The sequence below is a fragment of the Corvus cornix genome, chromosome 10 (assembly GCF_000738735.6).
Source record: "Corvus cornix cornix isolate S_Up_H32 chromosome 10, ASM73873v5, whole genome shotgun sequence".
In the NCBI taxonomy this organism is placed as follows: Eukaryota; Metazoa; Chordata; class Aves; order Passeriformes; family Corvidae; genus Corvus; species Corvus cornix.
The window spans coordinates 2,756,387-2,781,163 of NC_046340.1; the positions used below are offsets into that span (position 1 = coordinate 2,756,387).

At 38.3% G+C, this 24,777-nt stretch overlaps 1 protein-coding gene and 1 long non-coding RNA gene across 3 annotated transcripts in view; one reads left to right on the forward strand and one right to left on the reverse strand.

Moving 5' to 3' along the window:
* Window positions 1–556: 556 nt before the first annotated feature.
* On the forward strand, window positions 557–9,407 carry DTWD1 (DTW domain containing 1). Its single transcript, XM_039557899.1, has 4 exons — window positions 557–2,576; window positions 3,573–3,716; window positions 4,569–4,842; window positions 8,590–9,407. Exons 1-4 carry the CDS (start codon window positions 2,301–2,303, stop codon window positions 8,817–8,819), a joined length of 924 nt encoding a protein of 307 aa, XP_039413833.1. The 5' UTR covers window positions 557–2,300; the 3' UTR covers window positions 8,820–9,407.
* Window positions 9,189–24,777, reverse strand: part of LOC120410555 — a 45,367-nt gene continuing 29,778 nt past the window's right edge. The window contains exons 4-7 of one of the 2 annotated variants that reach the window (XR_005602811.1): window positions 18,092–18,242; window positions 15,806–16,059; window positions 12,105–12,175; window positions 9,189–9,264 (exon numbers count right to left, since the gene is read on the reverse strand). This is a non-coding gene — a long non-coding RNA (uncharacterized LOC120410555). The remainder of the gene's footprint in view (window positions 9,265–12,104; window positions 12,176–15,805; window positions 16,060–18,091; window positions 18,243–24,777) is intronic. The other variant, XR_005602812.1, reaches the window with a different exon arrangement.

Below are 24,777 nucleotides of genomic sequence, written 5' to 3' on the forward strand. Positions count from 1 at the left end.
TCAGGCAGAGGCGGCCGGCGCGAAACCGCGCTCAGCCTCGAGCTGCTTCCGCTCCCCGCGGCGGCCGAGCCCGGCACTTTCGTTCCGGGGCCTGCGAGGGCCGCGCGGGAGCAGCGCCGGGCGGCGGGTGAGGAGCGGGCGGTGCGGGGGGGGCTGCAGCCGGGTGAGGAGCGGGTGAGGAGCGGGTGAGGAGCTGGTGAGGAGCAGGAGAGAGGAGGCAGCGCGGCTCTGCAGCGCCGAGGGGCCGCGCTCTGCGCGGGGCGGGCTCGGGCGGCCCGCGATAGGAAGCGGCTTTGCGCCCTCAGGGCCCTCGGTGCCGCTGCGGCGGCGGGACGGGGGCCGTTCAGACACGCCCGAGCGGCAGAACCGCGCTGTGGTTCCGCTGGCAGATGCAGCGGCGGAGGCTGTGCCCGCCGAGCCTGCGCCACCTCCGCCCGCAGAAGAGAGCGCTGCGCTCCGGAGCCGGCCTGCGCTCACCTCGCTGGGCTGACAGCAGCGAGCAGCGGCAGGAGGGCGCCTAGGGCACCCCGTGAGCTTCATACATCCCCCCGAGATGTCCCGGCCGACGTTCTGAGTTGTCCCAGAATTGCAGCTGGAGTGTGGAGGGTACCCTCCACCGGCAGTGATTTACCGGGGGTTGTAGATGAGGTGCAGATGGAGTTATTAGTTAGTCTTAAAAATATGTGTCTGAAGTGACATATGGGTCTCAGAATTTGCGTGAACTGTAGTCTGTTATTTTCTGAGTGTACTGTACTGTATATGTACTTCTGCAGCCGGGCACAGCTATTATTTTGAGGTCACAGCGTATCCCTTGTCAGTATCAATAACAAAAGTGCTTCAGGGTGTCACCGCTGAGCGCCACAGAGTGTAAGACATTACACTGAAAAGAATCAGCTTGCAGGCTGGGAATGCATGTCCAATTCCAGGGCCTCTCGCCCTCTGCTTCTTGAGGAAACTTGATAATAGCACAGGTTACTCTGAGATGTAAAGTATATTTGCTTTATCTCAGAGGAACTTGAAAGCAAATTGCACTAGAAAATTCGTATGCATATTAGATTTTGTGTTTATTTGAGTGGACTTCCCTGACCTTTCAAAAGTTAGGCCCTGGCAGAGGGGGACGTATCATGGCAGGCATGAGTATTTAATTTTACCAGAAAATAACCATTTTTTCTGGGACTGATTTTCTGTTGGAAAGTTAGCTGAGTTTTTTGAATTCTATTACACTCGATTTTATTTAAACACTTAATTTTGAATTACACTTCAGGACTTATTGTTTGTTTGTTTTTGTTAAACATGACTTTGCTGCATCATTTCATAAGTGTGATCCTTGACATGAAAAAGTAAATCTAAATTAGCTGAAAGTAAATACTGAGAATAACTTCTTTCATTGCAAGTGATGCAGCACAAAGTGCAAAAGGCAGTTTATAACTACTGCAGGCTGTGCAGGCTCCTGACTGGGGGCTGCTTTGACGATGAGAGAGCACCCCAAGTGATCAGTCAGAAGGGATTGTGACAGCACAGTAGCACTAATTCTGTCTGCCCTGGGGTGGGCACACGGTCATGTTTCTAATGCATTGCGCACAGTACATGGTGAAAATTCTGTGCCAGCTGCAGAGGGTGAGACGACAGCTGTCCTGAAGAAAGCCTGAAAAAAATACATCAATGTGCTAAATAAACAGAAACTTGCAGAAGTCTAGACTGGGTCACCGCTTACTCCCTGGTACATGGGGCACCAAAGCTCTCTTCTAGCTGTTATTTTTCAGCCTGAAGTTCTTCTTCTGGGAAATTTCTTCTATTTCACAATATTCTATCTAAGAGGGATTTCATTCAGGTTATTTGGTTGGCCCACACACAAGTTTCAGGATGGAGATCTAAATTTGTATAATTAATTTTTCTCTTATGGATTTCTATCCTGTAGGCATAGAATTCTTTGTCAGTAGTCTTGCTAAAGTCTGATGGGATTGCTCATCCAGGTAAACACTGCTTACCAGTGTTTTCATAAACTTCTAGGCACGGATCTCAACAACAGAGAAATAATAGACTTCTGCAGGAGTTGAGTGGGATAATGAACGTGCATCTGTATGCATTGAGAATGCAGATCTCAGGTTCTTACCAACTGTTTATCTCATGCTCTCCTGAAATCGCTTGAATCAGATGATTTTATTATTCTTTCTGTTCTTGGAAATACCTTTTTTGATGAGATTTTTTTGTTAAATGGGATAATACAGAGTAATTTCCAGTAGATTAGTTCATAGTAATTGGACTTTTATTTAACAAGATATTGTCTGTTTCAGCTAACCATGTCTTTAAATTCATCTATACTTCTAAATGAAGACAATGCTCAAGGACCAAAAAGAAATACTGAGTGTTTGGAAAGCCTAGAACTGCAGACTCCATCATCATTGCAAGATAACCCATTTCAACAATTACAGTTAGCATCCCAGGAAGTATTGGAAAAGGCAAAAAAGAGCGGGAGATCAAAATGCCCCCGATGCAGTAGTTCAAGGATGTTTTATTGTTATACGTGCTTTGTTCCTGTTGAAACTGTCCCTACCAAAGAAATTCCAACTGTGAAGGTTAATATTTCTTACAGATTTTTGATAATTTACTGTGGACAGAGAACAGTCTGTCTGCAGCCATTTCTTTTCTGACTCACTATTTACAGTGATTAATCTTGAACATAGCTATAAGTATGAATAAAGTTAGATTAAATTACTGGTCTTACTTGAGGAATTACATTTACAAACACTGAAAATGTTCCAGTCCTCACATAAACATTTATGTATCTTCTAGATGAGAATATAGGCTGAAGTCACGCAGCTTCTCATGCAACTGCCTTTTCACTTAGCTGTTGAAAGTTTCTGTATGGTGCTCTTGCACATTCTTCAGTTTCTAATAACTCTGGCCAAAACACATTATATTGTGAACAAAAAAATTTGTCCATAACCGAGGGTGAATTTACATAAAATGAGCTAAAAGACATTCCTATATGTCATGGTTGTATAATTCTGATAACTACTGTTAAAATATAAATAGTGTAATGCCTTTCAGCTAAAATACTTGGGGAAACTATCAGAGAGGACTGAGACATTTTGCAAAATCAGTTAGGATCTAAGATGCATTTTGAAGACACTGGAGTTTGAAAGCATAAAAAGTAGTTTAGAAGTACTTTGGAAATTTTACCTAGTAAATTTAGGTGTATTTTCATTGAAACAACCATTTTCACAATTGGGTGAACACCTAATAGAGATAAGTATTCATATTTAGAACCATTATATTGCTCAAATTAAGACCACATCTAAGTTACCTTATTGATTCTATTTCTGGATATTTTACCACACTACTGCTGGCAGCATTCCAAAGTGCATTCATTGCTTACTTAGGTATTTACATAAATTGAATATAGAAGGTGCTTCTTCTAACTTCTCTCTACTTTAGTTCTAAACCTATCAAAAATTATCAGATGCTTTAATTACACACCCATAGGAGTTTCTCCAAAATTTTGAGTAAGTTTTTGTACAAATGTCCGTATATATGATGATAAATACTGCTTTTCTCTTTTTTTACTCTAGTTACCTTTGAAGATTGACATTATTAAACACCCAAATGAAACTGACGGCAAAAGCACTGCTGTGCATGCTAAGCTCCTGGCACCTGACGATGTGACCATTTACAAATATCCTTGCATCCCAGAATATGAGGAAAAGAGACATGAAGTAAGAGATTCTCCAGAGATAGCCAGGCTTTATGCTGGGGAGGTGCAGCTTCCTCCTGCAGTGGTACTGCACTGCTGGGAGGAAAGCACTGTTCCTTTAGTGCAGTCCATCCTGTGCTCTCTCAAAGCTTAGGTCTGCAAACACAGTGCTCTGGACTGTAACCTTTTCTCCAAAGCTGAGAAAGCCTGCAGCACACTTTAACCACCTTGAATTTCCTATGTTCATTGCCTCACATAATGGAGAGTTGGATTCACTGCGTACCTGAAGAAGTATTTTGCCTATAAATGAAAGCATTCACCTTGCAGCAAGTTAAACAGCAGTTGAGTGTTGTGCTCATATTCAGCAGCTGCAGTATTTAAACCTCCTTAAAACTTTTAACATTCACTATGACAGAGGAAAACAAACAAAATACAACTCTTGTCTGTCATAGCATAGAGCACAAAAATAGTAAGCGATGAACTTGGATATGTATGTTCATTTAAATGGCAAGCTATTCTTTTTGGCCTTCCTGCCCCATATACTGCAATGACAAGTAACATTTGAACTTCCTTGGGGCTGACATTGTCTTGGCTGAGAAATCTTTTTATACAGAAGTGTTAGAGTTGTTAGTAGAGGCATGGAAGTAACATTAATTAAAAATCTCTATTAAGGACCTCGATTCATTATTTTAACATGTTTTTTAACATGGATTAAACATTATATTAGATAATGGAATATTTTTAAGATATACTATTTCATCTTGTCCTGACTTAAATGTTTACAGACAGGGATAGAAAATTTCTGTTAATATAATAATTCCTGTTGTGTTATTAGATTTTGTTGACACTCAAATTCTTTGTTTTCTTCATTCAGATAGCACTTATATTTCCTGGGCCCAATTCAGTTTCAGTAAAAGATATTGCTTTCCATCTCCAAAAGTACACTAAGAAAGGTGTCTGTGCTACTGATGACGACTGTTTCAGAGAGCCACTTCTTAAACAAGCAAAAATAGAACCTGAAGAAGGAAAAAAGCCACATCAATGCATCTCAAGCAGCAGGAGTGAAGGCACTAGACTGAAGAAAATAATATTTATTGACAGTACCTGGAATCAAACTAACAAGATAATAACTGATGAACGACTTCAAGGTAAAAAAATACAAGTTGATATTGAGATGTTATTGCTACAGAAGTGATTAAGGGACACATATCTGTAACAGACCTGAGCATGATGTAAGCTTGTATGTACCCCTATATCTGAGTGTACATGAAGGATTCAGGAGCCTGTTCCAGTTCTGTAGAATACTTCCTGAGCCACAGACTCCATTACTTTTCATGTCATACAATTTGTTTTGCAAAAAGATAATACCAATATTAAGAGAGCATTTACATTTATTTGCATCACTTCTCTATTGGAGCAGATTTCCTCAATGTCAGAGAATGGGAGCTGTCATGTTAGACAGTAGAACAGTAGTTTGAATGGCCTCTGAAGGAAGCCAGGAAGATTTCCACTGCAGGTGGCTGGCTGCTTTTTCAGAGACCCGCGGGACCATTTGTGCAGACGTTGGTGGCAGACAGGCCCCAAGAAGGTAAATGAGGGATTTAGGAGCTTCAGCACAGGTTTGTCATGGCTTGGGTTCTGTTTCTTGTGCAGTTGGTACATGGATATTTCCATGATCTCACTACTCCAGACAAAAAGGGAATGGCTGCTTGCCCTCCACACCCTTCCAACTCTGAAAGCAGAAACTGGGAATTCCACAAAAATTTTTTGTCTTAGGTTCTTTACAAGAAGTTTACATTTAAAGCATTCTAATTAAACCCACAAAAGACAAAACAATTTAGCAATAGCATTCCATTTCTTTTGAGATGAATAGGAGTTTGAAAATACTTTCATTAGTGCAAGAAGTCCACTTAGCTGGGTGGCACATTGTCAAGTTTATATGCTATAAATATATATATATATACACTACTACTGCTTCACACTGGAGCCTACAAGGAATTTCACAGACTTTCTTACATTGAAGCTGAATGTTGCCTTGCTGTCTAGTCAGTTTATTAAAGAATCCCACATGTTAGTATGATACATTGGCTAATTAAAATCCTGTTATAAGTATTTAGTGTAACACAAAACATACTCTATCAACTACATTGAAGTATTACTGTGAAGATTAGAGTACCTGCATGTTGCAAGTTTAATATAAAGTATTTGAAACTTATTTTAAGAGGAGGAATTCAAGGAAAGTAACAGGCAGCCAGGGGAACTGAAGATTTCCATGGAAGCCTATGCATATATTAATGAAAAAGTCTTAATTGGTGTTACTTTGGAGCTCTTAAATGGTTTCCAGTTTCCCTATGACAATGCTGATTTGGTGGAGTGCTCTCTCCTTTCTAGAAAATCTCAGTTCCAGTTGTTTCCCAATCCTCTGGGTCCCTGAGCACCTTTCAGGATTGCTGTAAGGTTTCATAGTGTCATGCAAATCAGTTTCTAGTATGGGGAGAATTTTACCCATCCACACATTGGGTGTAGCAGTGTGCACAGCCCATGCAAGCATTGCTTTCCTTAGTACTTGACATAAAGAACATAAATTGCATTAATACCCCTTTTAGAGATTGCAGTTTTCACTTCCAAGATGAATGGGGCAGAGTTTCCTTAGGCATAAACTGATGAAATTTTTATGTTGTACATAGATGAGAAGTAGAGAACTGTGTTCATTTTTCAGTTCAACTGCAAATGAAGTCATCATCCAACAAAATATTCGTCATATGCTAAAGTTCAAAAAGGAGTGTTCATAATTCCAAATAAAAAGTAATTGCCATACTTATTAAGTTACAAGAAATACTGGATGAAAACATTAATGAAGCCAAGAAAATGTAAAGAAAAGCCTCGTGTTTTGTAAGCCTATATTTATATAGACAGTAAATCTAGCAAATTGTACTGCAAGAGAAAGCAAATGAGTACATGAATCTTAAAATAGGCTAAGAGAACTTGGACAAAAAACTACTTCTATATATTGGAAAAGTGCATAATATATCTTTAGAAAACAAAACTAAATCAGTTAAAGACAGGAAATACATGAGAGTTGGTAATGTCTAGGATTGATTACTTCATTAAAAGTGATCCCTAGATCAGAAAGCAAACAGTTGAATCTAATGTTAATGCTGACTTTCTCACATGAGTGATGGAGCTTATTTGCAATATCACCATGGTTGTTAAAGAAACAGATTACTTTGGTATATTTTCCTGTAAGTTTGAACTGCTTTGTATTAGCCAAATGTTTTATTAGTTTATACATTAGCATTGTAAGGTTTCATATGAACGGTGCACATTCGTAAGCAAACATTGCCTTTGGCTGTGTACAGATACAGTACAGATGAAACATGCTCAGTAAATTCTAACCCTTAACCCCCTCTGGTTTTTTGGGATTTTTTAATGAAAAACTCCTAAAATCTTTTGTTTGAAAGTAACTGATCCTGCATTTATGGTAAGCTCAGTAGTGTCCATGGTCTTGCCTTCAGTGAACTTTTGTTTGTATTCAAACCACAACTACATGGGAGTTTATGCTGGAGGAATCATCCCTGAGATTTACTTCACTGCTTTTAGGGTGGAAGCACTGCTGGATTTGATGGAAGCTTTCACTTTGGTTAGGGCTAAGAATTCAAGTGTTGAAAACTCTTCAGGGCAGCAAGCTTAATACAGTTTCCTACTACTATTCTAAGTTTCATATGTGTGGGATTATTAGAGGTAATAATCGGACTGCTGTTTTGAGGTTTTGTTTCTGAAATGCCAATTATAACATTTAAATTCAGGGACAGACACTCCTGTTGTTCAGTAGTTTTTTTTAAATGCTGTAATAGAGATTTCTTCTACAGTGCAGGCTATATCATACATTCCTAACTGCAAAGCAAACAACTAAGTCCCTCTTGCAATTACACTGAAAAGAATTAAACACAGTTTGTAGGTTAGAAGTATAGAATTACAAGTGCTGGGCTATAGCCCAGTTTGTACTTCTGAATTTGGACCTTACTGAAACTTCTCTGTCTATAACTTCCAAGCAATTCTTAGACGATACTGGCTTTGGTACTATTACCTGTACTAAATCATCCCATGAGACAGATGATTTGTGACAGAAAAAGATGACTTTACAGTCTGGTTCTGATTTTGTTGACAGGTGTGTACCCTGTTCTTCACGATCCAACTGTCCATCCTGTTTACAAAGTGATAACATGTTTAAAATTCATCTGAATAATAGAATAGTTACAGAGACTATAACTAGATTAAAGATTTTCTTGTGCCATACAGACACCAAATTCTCTCTTTCATCTTAAGTGGGAATGCTTTTAGTATCTAAGTTAATTACGAGATGCTGTCATACTTACTCCTGAGTAATTTCAGTGAGATTTCAGTTACTTAACAAATATAAATGAAAAGTTCCTGGCTCTTACAAATAGTCCTCACATCAGCAACACTAACAGTCTGAGGGATTCTGTTTTACACATGAAAAGTATTAACTTTGCAAAAGATTAAATAATAATTTTATGAACATTGATGAGTCTTGGTAGGTGTGGGTTTCACTCTTTCCATGGGAAGCAGCTCTGCAATTTACTGAGGGCTGTGTGACTGTTTGAATGAAAGGATAACCTGTAATTAATTGCAAATATGAAGATTATAACCTAGGACTTACAGCAGTTCATCAAATTCCAAAGTGGTCCACAAAGGAGGATAAAATTATTACCTTGCTTTTACAGATGAAAAATGGAGGTACAGGAAGAAAATTATTTGCATGCAGACACTGAGCAGGCTAGCAGCAAAGTCAGAAAACAAAACTAAAGTCTTGTTTGACTTTTCTGGCCACCAAACCACATTGTCTAATCTATGTCATCTTTTTTCCTTGACAGGATTACTGCAAATTGAGTTGAAAACAAGGAAAACTTGCTTTTGGCGTCATCAGAAGGGAAAGCCAGATACATACCTTTCCACAATAGAAGCAATTTATTATTTCCTTGTGGACTATCATCAGGAGATTTTGAAAGAGAGCTACAATGGACAATATGATAATCTGCTTTTTTTCTTTTCCTTTATGCATACATTGATTAAAGATGCCAAGTGTTGTGCAGGAAAAGAGTAAGGTGTCTGTCTACTGGTGCATGACACGTCTTTTTTGTAATAATAAACTGCACAAACATGACTGGGGGTTTTTTTTTGGAAATAGATTGTACTCTAAATAATGGCAACAGTGTTGCCAAAAGTGAGCTGCAGATCTTGTCCCGCATGCTTGAGGTTGTAGAACTGCTCAGATGAGCAGTCTGATTAGAGTTACTTATTTGCAAACAGTTACATTTTGCTAAATGTTGCTGTACTTTCACCTACAGGGCTGATGTGCTCACTGTGATGAGCACATTTCCTGAGATGGGACTGGAGGACTTGACCCCTCTTGCCATAAGAAGTGATCTCGTTTAACTGTAAGAAGGAGTTAGCATGCAGCTTTGTATTGTTGCTAATACTTACGTCAGATGTTTTCCTGGTGGTTTACACAGCAATACTGATTCCACCTTCATGGCATCAGAGGCTTACTGAAATTGGCAGATGGTGTTCAGTTGTGGGGACAAGTGGCAGCATTACAAAATGAAAGAGCACATTAAGTGAATATGAATTACATACTTGCAAGATGAATGCTGGAAAATTCTTCTAGTAATAAAAAAGTGGTCTCTTTAAACACTGTTATACAGTGTATGATTTCTGTAGTACCATTCATGTACATTCACGTTATATTGGGGTTATTCTCAGCTTACTGGGTAATCTTGGACTTCTTCAAACAATTTAGTTAAGTGTTTATTACTATTATATAATATCATTATTTGGGGGAGCACTAACCTAACAAATGTCAGTAGGCACCAAAAAAAAAAAAAGATGATGGTTCTGACCACAACATTTCTGACAAGGCTTCCTTAAATTAGGCAGTGTGAATCTGCTCTGTTTTTCCTTTTGCACTAATGGGGCAGATTGGAAGAGAGTAAGTAAGACTCTGTCTGTGCTGATGAGAGTTTTGTCAGAGGTGTAGTGCTGCTGGCAGAGTCATCACGTGTGAATGTAGTTTTGCCAAGCTATACCAGCACAGCCAGTGCTGGCAGAGGTAACAGACCTGAGCTACAACTTCACAAGCAGAGTTATATGAATACATTTTATATCATGAAAAAACGTTTCATTAGAGGTACAATACAAGATGCATAAATATTTCTGAATATTCTCAGAAATGTGTTACTTAAGACAAAATATATCTTGTTAAAGTGACAGACTGAAAAATTACAGTAATTTTTAAACAAAACATCCAATTTTTGTTATCACTTGTTGCAGACTTTCTAGGAGGGCACTCACACACTCTGGTGACCATATAAATAGTGTCTTGGAAAATACTTCAAGAAAATCTTTTTACACTTACATAGCAATCCATACCAGCTGGTTTGTACTGCATTTTTAATGCTTTAGGATACTGAAATCTTAATATTGCTTCAAACACAAGATACAAATACACTCTCTTACATAGTACTTCAGATTTGGATCCTTATGTGCACAAGTGCATATAAAAATGCACTTCAGAGGACAACAAAAACATATTTCCCCATTAGCAGAATTAAATGCTGATTATGTTACATGAGTGAACATGAAATGTGCACGAAACTATAACAGCACCACAGCAAACACAGGCTTGAAGTCAGAATGAGAAAGATAATTATTATATCTACCTATATACTGAGTTCATGTGCCAGGCAATGAGAAAAATCAGCAGTCATGTCTCAGTGCTATTGAAACAACACTGCCTACTCATTTGGTTCTTACTGCTATTGAGAGGTTATTTTGACTTTTTAAAATGATTAATGTTATTTCCTTTGGTATGAATTTTGGTAGTCTTTTGACATTTCCATCTGTTCCTGCATTTCTTAAACAAAGATTGTTGTAATGTTTTTTTTTTTTAATCACACAAGTATAATAGCTTGAGAAGGAAACTTTCACCCACTTTAAACAAACAAAAATAAAATGAACCCACTGACCTAATGTTTTACAAGAACCAGAGAGAAAAATCTGGGGGGAGAGGGGGAGTTACTTCCAAGACACATTTCCCTGAAAACATGTTTTTTATTTAAGAAGCAGAGGTCAGATAAAAACTTGTATAAGCTGTTCTTTGTTACTTTTGGAAAATAGTTTCATAAGGTGAAAAATTGTTTCCAAATTTAAGTTTTGTGTACCTCACTTTATTTGAGCAACGGGAATTAAGATTCTATTCCAGAAGAAAATTAGTTTTAACTCTCAGATTAAATTAATGTACAGAAAGGATTTTAAATCTGGCACATTGTGTACAGGAATTTGGTTCAGATTCTTTTTCTTCCAGTGCAACCTCAGTGAAATGCAAGAGTCATTTGCTATACCAAGGGACAGAGGCACACCTAATATCTGTAATTCGTTATGGTTTGCTGGTATTCCTCTGATAACCTTTCGTGGGGGCAGGAAGGAGGTTATTGTCACTTCTGCTGCAAATCTGTCCTGTCTGAGCTGCAGATGTAGTTGCCCGTTCTCTCATATGTATAAACATATTTACATCTTCTATTTAATTTTGATGTTGGTATAAGAAGCCAAACCAAGTCATCCATCTCACCCTGAAAGCACCTCAGTACCACTGATACATTTTCCCAGCTTTGAGACTAAAGAAAAATTTTGTTCCACTAAATGAAAGCGATCAAGTGGTTAATCCTTTCAAGTGCAATTAGCAGCACTGACCTCCCTGTTCTTTAAAATGAGGGTCATGGGGAGGTAAAGGCCAGTTCTGGGCCTTTTCTTTCATATCAGAGTACCCCTTCACTATCTCTTCTCTTTCCAAAAACATCAGAGACCAAGAGGGAAAAACAGGCTTCTGCTTCCATTAGCAGTAACTTAAACAGCCATAAGTTAAAGGGGGAGGAAAAGGAAGAGCATCTCTATCTCCTCTCACAACAGAAGACATCTGGCCTCCTGTGGGGAGGCCCCAGATAACAAAGAACCTGTCAGTGCAAACCTCTGCGATGTGTGCAGAGAACCATTTTACCTGCAGTCTGGCTCATTCATTTCCTGCCACTGAAGCCATCTGCTTTTGCTTATTGTGGGTATTTTTGTTCTTTGTTTGGCCAGGAGCATGAAGTGGCTTCACTTTAGCATGCCTGTAAGTTTGGTCAGAGGGAGTATTTAATCCTTTTCTCAAAATGAATAAGAGAGGGAGCTGCTGCAAAAAACAATTCCTTTCCTGGAAGGTAGCAGAAATGTCATCCAAGCCGAGGTTGAATAAAGGGTCATGTCAGTGCATGGAGAAAAGATACATTGAGATTGAAAAGAGGTGCCAACTTGGAATCTACAGCACAACCTCCCAAAGCACTTGTAATCTTACCTGATTTAAATCCTTTGCTACTGCTTCTTGCCATTTTGAGTCCATCTGGTTTTCCACATCTTCAGGCCCAACTGCAGAGCAATATAAGGATCTGTTCTTACCTTTCCCTTGCACTGTGTTCCAGTACTTTGCCTGAATGCTTTAAAAGTCAGTCTACATAAATGATGGTTACAGCACACTTGTATAAAATGTAATGTGATACAAAAGTCCATGCTACCTATCCCTACCTTTGAAAGTGCCAAAAGAAGAAGGAGGGAGGGAAACTTCCTATTAATTTCCCATCATTTGCTATAATGCAGTTAATACACTCCCACATACCATTAACTTGTGTCTCACAGTATTCTGGGGCACAGAAGTTAGTGGTGATTGCAGCACAATTACAACAGGAAAGCTTTCCCACTAAGATCAAAATATGTGGCAGTTAAACCCCTGATCTACTGATACCTGAATATGAGGTCACCTACTAAGGTACTGAAGGATTGAACATAGTTCCTAAACTGTTATTCCTTGTCTTGAGGGACACCATTTAGTATAATTCCAATGCTGTCATTAAGACTATTAACTGGTGAAAATTAGTAATACCAACATTTAAAGGAAGTGTTTATATGAAAAATCCACCCCATTCTTCCTGTTCACTTGTTGGGAGACATAACACATAGCTGTCGTTTTATGGATTCTGAAGAGAAATGAGATGCTGTCAAATTTTGAAAGTAGTGTATCACATTAAAGTAAAACCACTCAGTGGTGTGATTTCTTCACCCCATCTGCCAGAAATAAATTCAAATATTTCTGAAGTTCCAGAGCAAGAGGTGGGAACTCGTTCCCTAATGCAAAACAGACAGCAGACTGTATTTTCACCTCATGGAAAGTGGAAATTTTTGTCTAACTTTAGCAATGCTGGTGCAGTTGCCACATGATTTTACTGCTGACTTCTCAGACCACTGGTGTTGCAATAGGATGTTTAGAAATATACCACAGAAGAGAATGTGCTACACCAACATACCCCAGACTGAGTCCTGCTCTACCTCTGATCCTGTGCACTGTGCTTCCTTTACCTGTAAAGTTAATTTCTGCCTCTGAATAAAAGTGCTTATATTATAAAGCCGGGCCCATAAGCCAGTTGAACTGGCATGAAATCTAAAAGCTTTAGTATAATTTATGAAATTATTTGCTTTGGAGATGGATATTAATGAACTGAAGAGAATCATATTCTTTTAAATTTTAAAAAGCATCCTTTTTTCTTTTCTACAGAAGAACAATACTTTGGGTTCTAGCAAAATTCTGTATTTCAAGAACATCATAATATTTCTTTCAAAAATTATTTTTGAGGTTTCAGTTTCTCAACTGAATTGTTTGCCAAATGCAGCATGAATTTCAGCTCACCTGAAACTGCATTTACTAGTGATGAGTCTGTGCAGCTGAAACATGCAGTATAGTTTTTCTGTTCACAGGTTTCCTTTGGTCAGAATCAATGCTACAGTCTCTTTTTTTTTTTTTCCTCCATATTTACAGGAGACAAGGAAGCAACTTGATACAGCTTCAATTGTCAGAAACATCATGTAAGGCACCTCAGTCTACTTGAAGCAGTTGGATCACGTTACTTCCTCTTTTAACCTCACACGTGTCTGAGTGTGGTTACAATATTGGCATTGATCTGCATACCTGTGTTGGTTAAGAATACAAAAGTGCTTGTATTCTATTCTATCATGACTGTGTTGGCCAAAAAATAGAACATAGAAACCTTTACATCACCAAAAGCTTCCTCTTTTCCTTGAATATGGCTTACTTTATCAGGGAAACTGGTTTAAAATCAATGCCTGAAGCAGCTGCCAGGAAATTTGCCAACAAAATTATAGTGCCAGAGTCTCAAATGCAGAATGCTCTCTAAGGTAGGCATGGCTGAGCTGATTTTGCTCATTTTAAAAGGAGAATTCATTGAAAAAAGAATGGAGTAAGAAACAAACAAAAAAAAGTTCTTGAATTTTTTGAAGTCCATGAAAACTAACAAAGTAGATTAAAGCAGTCAAGGTAACATGAAATGCTTCAGCTGTTCCAACATATGGATGGTCTGATGGCAATGGCAGGATTTGTTTTTCTGGGCCTCTACAAAGTTCTGCCCACTCTATATGGGCAGTGGTCATTTTCAGCTAAACATATGCCTAAGCATTTATCTTTGAGGCATTGATTTAGAAAAGACATTTCTTGTTTATATTTCTATATGTTGGCACTTTTCTTGTGAGAAGTTAATATACCATAACTAACACTATACTAAACCCTGTCACTGTCTTTTTAGCACCTTGTTTTGTTTTCCAGAGTTCCAGTGTTGGCATGCTACTGATAACAGAATTGGGATCTTCCTATGCTGCTGAGTTTACTGTGTCATTTGCACCACTGACCAGAGCCAAGTCTGTATCTCAGACAAAAAGGAAATATATTACAAAATGTGTTATTAGGAGAAGCCACTGCTTCAAGTTATCAAGACAACACCAAAGCACATTAATCAAGCATACAATAAATGATGACAGTTTGTTGTTTCATCTGAATGAAAAAATTAAATCCATCTGTTCCGTGTTCAAACCTAGAATCCAATCTTGGCAGTTCCATGTGCTAATGAAAACTATTAAAAAAATTTTATGCATTCTCTATGCAAGATATCATAAAAATAAATACTCCTTAGACTTGAGAGGCAGTGTTATGCAAGGCCCTGCTGAGGTCACTAAATAGAGCACATGTGTGGAATCTGAGGATGACGTGCATTATGTTAGACCACATAAAGTATTTCCACACTGCTCGCTCACAGGCCAAACCTCCAACCTCTGTTCTGTTCAGATCCTCAGTTCCATGGCTCTGCATGCAAGAAGTGCTCCATTTACACCCTACCCATTGTAGCACCAGGAATTAGCATTTTAGTAATTCAAGAGATTCCACCACTTAAGATAGTGGAACACAGCTCTAGAAATTGCTTTTAATTCCTAAAACCTCTGGCCATGGTGGTCATGAATGGTATGTTTCTAGAGTAACTCTATTGATAAAAATACAGGGTTTGTTTAGGGTTTTAGCACCAGCAGTATCAAGTAGATTTCCCTTATCCTCCTCATGCTTACTGAATCCTGCAAGGAGCTCTTAACAGGTTTGTGAAATACAACATCTGCATAAGCAGCATTAATCCCTGTGCCCAGTGTACTCACCCACGTGCCTAACAATTTATTTTTTAAGTTGTTCACAGTTTTTCCAGTAAAGTCAGGCTTAATGGTCTGTACATCTGTTCAGTCTCCTAGAGTCTGTATTAAAATCAGCACCACATTAAAGCTTCCATTTCTCTTGACCTTTCTAACCACAGGGCTGGCTATGCCTTCCAGGAGCCTGGCAACCAGAGAAGGATTTTTGTCTGTACCATTTTCTATCTTCTGCAACAGCCCTCCAAGTGACTGAGGTGCATGAGCCAAAGGAATTTAGTGTACTGTTACATGGAGAACAACATCCAGGTCTAGGGCAACCACAGGTCTACTTTGAGCATAGAAGGGAATAAAAGCAGTCTAATACAGAAATGTCTGATTTCCCTGCTGTTTCCAAGTTCCTAAAATGCATGCAAATGTAATGTCAAACATACAGCATCGGATACATCAATGCAAGCAGATTATCCTCACTGACAGTAATGAAGCTACACCTGTCTCAGATGTTTATGAAACACAGATACATACCTTGTTTTTCCAATCTGAGTTTATAGGATAAATGGTGAGTCAAATATTTTAATGCTGTCAGCTGAAAACGTTTGACAGTCTTCTAGAAGCAGTAAATTCAAGATCCCATGGTACTAAGCTTGTAAATCTTCCTTTATGAGCTATCACCTGCATAGTTGCTTAGAACAAAATCATCTAGTTTGACTCCCATCCATTAAAGCTGGGTCCAGAAATGCAAAGCAGCTCTAAGCCAGATAAAGCAGCGAAGAAGTCTTCTGTGAAGGAAATATGGTCAGTGCAAGGTGATACAAAGATCTGAAAAGGTGCTGTTGAAATTACCAGATCGCCACCTGTCAGTGACCAACAGAGCCTCTAGTTAAAGAGTTGGCAGCCTCAGAAGGAATTGAAAGGCAGAGGCAGGACAGAGCCATCTTTGCCTTCCTTCCTAGTGCTACAGCTCATATGCATCTCCAGAGAAATTGTCACAGCTGTTACAGCCTTCCTTACTTATTCAGTGTGGAATATATAAGAGAAGACTCGCCATCCTTACAAACTTAGGACTTATACCAAAAAAAATCCAAAAGACACCATTAAGTGAGTGAAAATTAAAACCACAGATCATTAACACTAAACACTGATTTTTTAATGCCTATGTTTTTAACAATGCAGCATTCTACTTGGAATTTGCTATTTCATTACAAGTAAAGCCTCTGACCCTTTAAAAAATAATTTCTTTAATCTTCAGGGTAAGAGTATATCAACATCTTGACTAAAAACAAATTTCTAGGACTTTGAGTGTTTTCTGTTGGATTTTTTTAATGTGACTATACCAAATGAATTGCACTTAACATTACTTTCTACAGCAGCCTGCTTTGCTGGGGGAGGCAGTTTGGCAATTCTCCTCCTTTTTCCATATCCCTCTCCTCTCAGAGGCCCCTCATCATGATGACCCATTCATTTGGCTACGGGCTGCATGCAGCTGCCTCTGAAAGAAGCCAACTGTATTCTTGGGTCAGCTGGAGAAGTCAGCTTGATTACAGCTGTAGGGATGTACAGCACTTCCAATGCCTGTAACTTAGGGCACAGAAGACCCAGGCTTCCCCTCAGGTTTCAGCAGAGGGGCAGAACATACCAGCTACCTGCATAGCAAGTGCTCAATTGCTTCAGGCAATCCAGTGCACAAAAACTATTCTATTTAAGAATTTTCTGCTACGTATTTGGAACCACTGTCTTCTGTTCACATGCCTTCATAGGCATTTGCAATTTTTTGTAATGAAAGAGGAATGATTAGGTGGCACATTTCAGCTTAGTGGCTTACACTGTGCTGTAGATGGGATGTGTGAAAACTGAATGTTTCCTGATTTCCATTAATATTTTCCATGTATATTTATCCTACAGAAATTAAACTGTCCTGAAATATCATGACACAAACTTTTTTGTTATTGTTGCAAATGAAAATGAATGTTGGCCAAAGCTTGCCATTCTTAGAGAAATCTCAGACTGAATAACTGATTACCCTGCATAAATCTTGGCAGTGCTGGGTTACCCATTTTTAGGAAAAGCAAGTGTGGGTTTGTTTTGTGTTTTTTTTTTTTTTATGAGAATTAACACAATGAGGGAGGCCCAGTGAAGTAACTTCAGTGACTTCATCTCACATTTCTTTGCTATAAACCAGTACTATTCAAAGGGTAAAAAACCAAAACCATTTAGGTTTTGGCCAATTCTTTGTGTTTCCACTATCCCCCATCCTGCGCTGAAGGCCTTCATTATTTTTTAAGATGAGGAAGACTCCCAGAAGACTTCACAGATACCAAGTGATTCATTATTCATCAAGGTCTAATCATAAAGGACAGGACTGACTTACACTGGAGGTGGAATATTCATCAATTACAAAACCTCAAAATTTCAGGGTATGACAAATTGTGTAAACCTGATGAAATTAGTCTCAGGGCCTTGATTAACCCTTTTGCCTTATGCTGTATCATTACAGAAGAATGAGCATTACCAAGTGTATGCTCTGAAGCTGACTAATGGTTGTAAAGGTCTGTATTTATGGGCAAAACCAAGAAAGGAATGACTGCCAACATCAGATGAGATACAGATAGCATATAAGGAGAGAAGAGGTATTTGACAGTTTTAGTATTTGGATTACAAGTGTGAATTGGATAGATTCAAAGGAAGCAGAAACAAGATTTTGACACGATTAATGTAAAGTGAACAGTGAAATATTCAGTGTAACTCAAGACATGAAGTAGCTTGGAAAGCCTACTGTTGCGTAATTTGAACAGCAAATATCTGAATTCTCACCCAGGGTAATGCCAGAATCAGACTCCTTTATCACATCAATAGCTTGGTCTAATCCAGCTTCACTGCAAGATCCAATAGATTCCACAGGTTTCCTTCCTGCTGCAGATGCTGTGCCATATCCACCCAAAAGTGACATTGGCAAAGATCAGGCCTAAATGTGAATATATTAAATGAGCATATTGGTCAAAACAACAGTTCCCAAGTCCATTGCAAGAATCCCAAAATAAATAGCTCATTTGTTCATTTGCTGTAAGTTCCCATGTAGTTTGTTTGGGAAGTCAGAGTGCATTATTCTTCAGCTCATTAAAGTTTACTTTAACAAGCTGTGAAGCTGATACAGAAATGGTTCAACAGTTCAATATTTCAATATTGCATTGCCTTTCCTTTTTTTCTTTTTTTTTTTGAAAGCTTCAGGATCCCACTTGGCATAAAAATTACATTTCAAACAGATTTTCAGATACACTTTGGAGAAAACTTTGTTTTTCAGACATTTTTAAACAATTTCTCTTCTCCTCCTCAAACTACCTTAACATTTTTCACTAGCAAAACAAAGATGTTCTTTGTTTAAATAACATTTCCCATCTTGCATGTTATGAAACAGCACATTTCGCATTTCCTCAAAGCCAATTGCAGGGTGAGATCTCTCAGTGAAGGCCATTCAGTGTTTTATAAAATATTAACTTACATGGCTGGTTTCACAAGTAAATCACATTGCTGTTATTGGTTTTTCTAGTTGTTTTTAAAGTTCACTTGCCAGATTTAGTGTACTAGGAACTGTTTACATACAGCAGGGCTAGAACTTGGGCAAAACTCTGCAAGTTCTCTTATGGCATAAGATCACCACTTCAATCAGAAGGAATCAACTGTCTCAAGGCCACTGGTTTGTACTCCATGCCAATATGCGAGTGCCAGTCATGACCCAGTGAGTGGCCAGCCAGAACTGAACTGATGGCACATTCACACTGTTCCATGAAGTGCCACATGGAAGTGCTTGAGCTATGGGTAAAGGAGCTACTAAAACGCAGGGTAAAAATGAGGAAGAGCTCTCCTAGCACATATATATTGCTTGCAATCCTTCAGTTGGCTGGATATCTCTATAGTGTTACACATCATCCAGCCCAGACATACTTTGATTTCTTTGCTGTCACTGGCATTTTAGGAGTTTGTTTGCCAAATTTTAATTCTAGAAAACCCACCAGACATCTATATCCAGTTGTCGTAACTTTTCATTTTTTATACTACCAATACGAGCAAAATTCTGTCAGGGAGCCAGTCCAGTCATCCAATCTCCTTCAACATCTTATTTGTAAAAGTTTCCAAAGTAAATGTCTTTGTCTTTTTTCACACAGAACGAACTTAGTGGAATTTCCTTACCACACACACAATGCATGACAGGATAGCTCCATCCAGAGGAACCAATCAAGACACCCACAGTTGTCAAGACGTGTGTCAAGAAAACCTTCTACACATGAGGCTCAGCCAGAGAACTGTTTGGTATTTGACTAACAGGCATAGCTGCTCCACCTACAGCTGTAATCCCTGCAATCTAGCATGCACCACATAAGGGAAATAAATTTGAATTAATATTTCAAGAAATTATATCATTCCTAAAATATTTACTAAGTGAAATAAAAGAAAATAAAAGTTCATTTAATCACACAGTTAGCAGAAGATTGTTACCTATGACCACTATTGGGTTTGGTCATGTAAGCAAGCATGCCTTTAGAATTTTTGCTAGAAGATTATACAAGCATAATAAGAGCTGAAGTCATTTGTTACTTTGCAGGACAAGACCCTTACTCTTACTTCTTTCCAAAACCAGTCCATAGTTACAGCAATGGCTAGGATTACATATACATTTGACTAGATAAACATCCACAGCTTATTTTACAGCCCTGCTGCTGGCTGGAAAGTTTTGGATCTCTGCAGTGTGGTTTGTGGGATCCTACAAGGTCTTGCAGACTTGTTAAGGAATTTCTATAGGGCTAGATAAACATTCTGCAGAGTGCTTTGTTGTTTCCTCATAGTTTATGCCAATTTTTTCCATTAACACGCAAGACTGCCTTGTGGAGAGTGTTCAGCAAGTGCTGGATGTGCGTGCAAAAGACTTACATTTGCAATGAAACAGTTCAAGGATTGCTCTCTTGAGACTTTTACCATAATTGAGGAGAATCCTGTAACACCAAGACTGCATACTAATCCAGAGGTGCAGCTTGGACCCAATGCAAAACCTGATCATACAAGCCATGCATGCTGTCAGCCAGCCAGCCAGTGGTGCCCAGGTAAGGAACGGTGCTGAGTCCAGCACACCTGGAAGTGAGCATGGCTGCTCTAATGCTGTATTGCCTTTAGCACTGAAATACCTTTAATGCTAAAGCACTAGAAATTAAGACAGGGTACAGTACAGAATAGAAATACGAAAGATACTGGTCTTCTTTACTCCTTCCTTAGCTGAAGGAAAGATCCACCAATTTCAGATAGAAGACAAAAAGTCAGGAATTTTTTTGGAAGGAATTCTTAGAAATGGATGTGCTCCAGCTCCTTTTCCTGCCATAGTCTGTACCTCCTTCTATATCAACCTTGTTAATTATGAGAAAACTAAATCAGTTTGATATGATAGCTTTGTAATACCAAATAGGACAGCAATTACACAGAACATGAAGTTGCATTAGCTGTGTAACTTCACAGTACGAAATAATTGCTACTTAGGGACCTAAAAGATCTCTTACTACAATTCCTCTAGCCAACAGTTGTTCACGTGAGTCTCTTAGGAGTAAAGCTCTATAGAATCTAAGTCAGATTCTCAGTTAAACAAAAACTTTTTAGTAAATCCACAAGAAAAAAAAAAAAAATCCTTGAGACAACATCAACATGTCTCCTAATCAACACAAAAGCCAAAGTCACCGATCTCCTTTTCCTCATGTTCCAGTCCTACCAAATTTGTTCAGCTAAATTGTGCAATGTAAGACTGCTCCCTCCCCTTGCAAAAGGCCTAAGGTAATTATGCCCCAGCTCCTCCTAGGATGCAACTGGATTTTGAGGAAAACAGAAGGGCCTCTTGTGAACTGCATTCCAAATTTCATATGACAGACTACAGTAAAGAGTACCTAGCTATTGTACAAAAGCCACTAAAGAAGCATTAAAAGCTACACCCCAATACAGTGCCCAGATATGCCACAATTTTGAGAACGTTGGCAGAAGGGTGAACATCAAGGTGTGGATATTCAATCCCATACTTGGCAATTCATGTAAGAGTTGCTGCTGCCAAACCAACCAGACTGTGAAATGCAGCTACAGGCTGAGGAAGGTCAGAGATTTCAGTTCATTTTGCAATGGTAAGACCTGCAAAATTAAATTATTTAGATCCAAAATGAAATATTACATTGTGTTTCATACTCAAAGCATAAACAGACCATTGAGCAAGAAAGGACTGTTTACTTATGTTGTTTTCCTTTTCATACAATGAATTAGAAATATAATAGTTATAGGAAATTTTAACCTAATTTAAGTCTTTTCCAAAAATACATTGCTAGAACATTTTGGGATGACAACTTGTAAGAAACAGAGCCAGAACAGCTCCTTTGAAGCCACTGTTTCTCATGTATGGGAGAGAGTTGTGTGAATGTATCTGCCAGAGTTTCCAAACACATTTTGCCTACAGAGAATCAAGGCAGGCAAAACAGCTCTGGATGCATTAGAAGAGTGCCACAATCTAAGTGACAAACTGGCAGAGTAGAAGAGCCTTCCCCTCTTCTCTTTTACCAAGTTTCAGGCCCAACTTTTGAGAATTTCTATTGGCCTCCACAGTATTGGATACAAAATCCTCCTTAACAAACCAGCATTAAAACTAAATTAAAATTTTCAATTATTTTTTTCCCGTAAATTTATTGTAATTTAGATCAACTGAGGCAGTTGGCAAATTCATAACAAGAAAATTGTTTTGTGTAAGAAAACAAATGGGAAGTTCCAAAAACATCTAACTAGATCAGTGCTTTTTGAAACACCAATTTTTAATTTCAGAACAATATTTGATTTGAACAAAACAAACTTTTTATCAGCAATTAAGATCTTTCACCCCTTAGATAGAAGTGTGACCTTTAAGAATTCATGTTTTCATACTATATATTTTCCTATCCTCTCAAAGAATAGTAAATTAATCAATAACAAGGATGGTGTGGGTTAAGCACATTTACCTTGCAAGAAGTGCACATGCCCATTGTGGCACCCAGAGCCATGCCCAGAACTTCTGCTGAAGATTTCAGTGCTTCTACTGCTCCTTCCTCCTAAAGCTTTGACACCTCAAAATACACCAGGGGTATTTCCAAATCAAGAAGTGTTCTGAGTAGACAGCCCTGCCATCCCTCCTGCACAGTGCACAACTCCCAACTGAGCTGAAACACATCAGGCAAAAAACCCCCCAAACGAACTAAAAATCAAAGAAAAAAATGAATCACGTAGTATTGACATACTTCAAACTATTTTACAATTGCCAGAAGGACTGAGAACAAATAGTTTATCTTTAAAGATGAAAGATTTCTTCTTTGTTTGTTACTGTGAGTGAATATCCGTTTCTGATTATTAGACTTCTGCACATTCCTCTCTTATTTTCTGGTTTCTGTACTTTTTCTGACACCAATTCAGCAAGCAACTATGAAACTAATTAGCATCCCAGCAATTCAGCTCCAGGATCCATTGACATATATTTGAGTACATGTTTTCAATTATCATCAACACTGATGCATTGTTTGCTAATATTAGTTTAAAATGCCTCAGTTACTGCCTTAGTCTTTATTGTTTTCAGGCTTATTTCTTAGTACTCTGCCCTTATAGAAAAATACTTAGCACATTAGTTCAAGTTGAAAGATAAAAAAACCTTTGCTAGATTAGTGCTGCCCTGTACTGTGCACATTTAAAAGTATTTTGGCCATTATATTCTTTGGGGGCAAAATTTTTATATTTTATCAAGGTAAATATGAAGTTCTGATTCTCCCACATTTTAATTTTCTATCTTTTGATATAAAAAAATGCTCTGAAATTCCTACATTACCTCATTTAGTAAACACGCAGTCATCCATTTGATATTTGAAGAGCACATAGTGACTTAATTTTAAATAATAAACTTTTAACCTACATCACTGAATGAGTTGAAAGTATGATCCAAAACAATATAGTCAGAAAAATTCATGATGCTCATATCATAACAGATATAACCATTCAACAACATTCTTGGAACATTTGCCAAGGCCAAAGACCACGTGCTGGCTGGCATCTGCGAGAAATATTTATGGGCTTTTCAGGAGTCTAAGCCCAAAGGCTTCAAGCTGACAGTAGGGAAACTGTCACATAAGGATACAAACAATCCTGAGATGGAGCAAGTTTTAGATATTTTATCCTGAGGAAATCTGGGATTAAACAGAATAGCTTTATGACTGTATCACTGTGGCTTTTACTACGACCTCTGGAAAGGATGCAATGTAAGAAGCAACACAAATTTCCCAGAACACCTCTCAAGTACTCATTTGCAAGACAACTGAAAAAAGTTAGCTTCAGTGATTTTACACCTTATGTAACCTTCTGACAAGTTCCAGGACATCCATTAGAATTTTTCCCCAGAGATGGTACGGTTTGAAAAACTGTAAAGAATTAATGAAATCCAACACCTCATTTCTTTCCAGAGTAAGTGCTGAACAATTTTCTAGGATGTTGGAAGCCTTAAGGGCAGGTAAAAAAAAAAATTCAGGTCTAATTACTATCAGATTGTTGTCTTCCCAAAATACTTCCTTTCTCTGCCTGTAGTAAAGATGAATGCCAGTTATGTTCTACCTCTAGTAAGAAATACCTCTTTTTAATCAGTTTTGAACAACACATGCATCTGGATGTGGATTAAAAATAGCAAAGAAATGCATCTGAGGGGGGATTTAAAAATAGCAAATAAAGGTAAATATGGTCTCTCCTGATAAACTCTAAACTAGCTAGAGATTGGTACCTCAGCAAATGAATTAAATTCTTCAATGAATATTGCTGCTTTTGTAACTGACTGAACATTACAGGACTGGAAATGTAGAGCTCTTTTCTCTTGAATGAAACATAGCACAGTCAAAGGAACATGCTCAAATAAGGACAGTAGAAAACAAAAAGGCTATAAAATTGTTTCCCTGGCCCTAGGGATAACAGATTCCATGATCTAATAAAGAAGGTTGAGAAATATTTGCCCATATAAGTGAAGGCTTTCCTACAGGGCTGTTTTTCAAGAGGGCCTGATTCTGCACATACCCCTTGTTCTTCACTGCTTGTAGCACTAACATTTCACACAGGATCCAGCTCTTAACTTGCTCATATTACTCATTTTTCTCGCCAAGACCACCCTTCTAGCTCTGGGTTACTTAACTATTGAACAAATTCCACCTTTGCTTTTCTTCGAGAGCTACAGAACTTCATACTAGACTATGTTATCTCATTTATTTGCTCTTCCCAGTCTTGTGTTTTGAAAGCTACCCCTAATCTTTTTAATGTGTCAATAGCCTTTCATCTTTCAATAAACACAACCCATCCTGCTGTTGTAAGCTCTATCTATTCCACAGGTTTCCCAGCTCTTTCTTTTCTGTGATTGCAGACTTTGTCTCTACGTGCAGTTTTGGGGAATATTTTAGAGAAATGCTAGAATGAAGTATCTTATCTTTTATCAC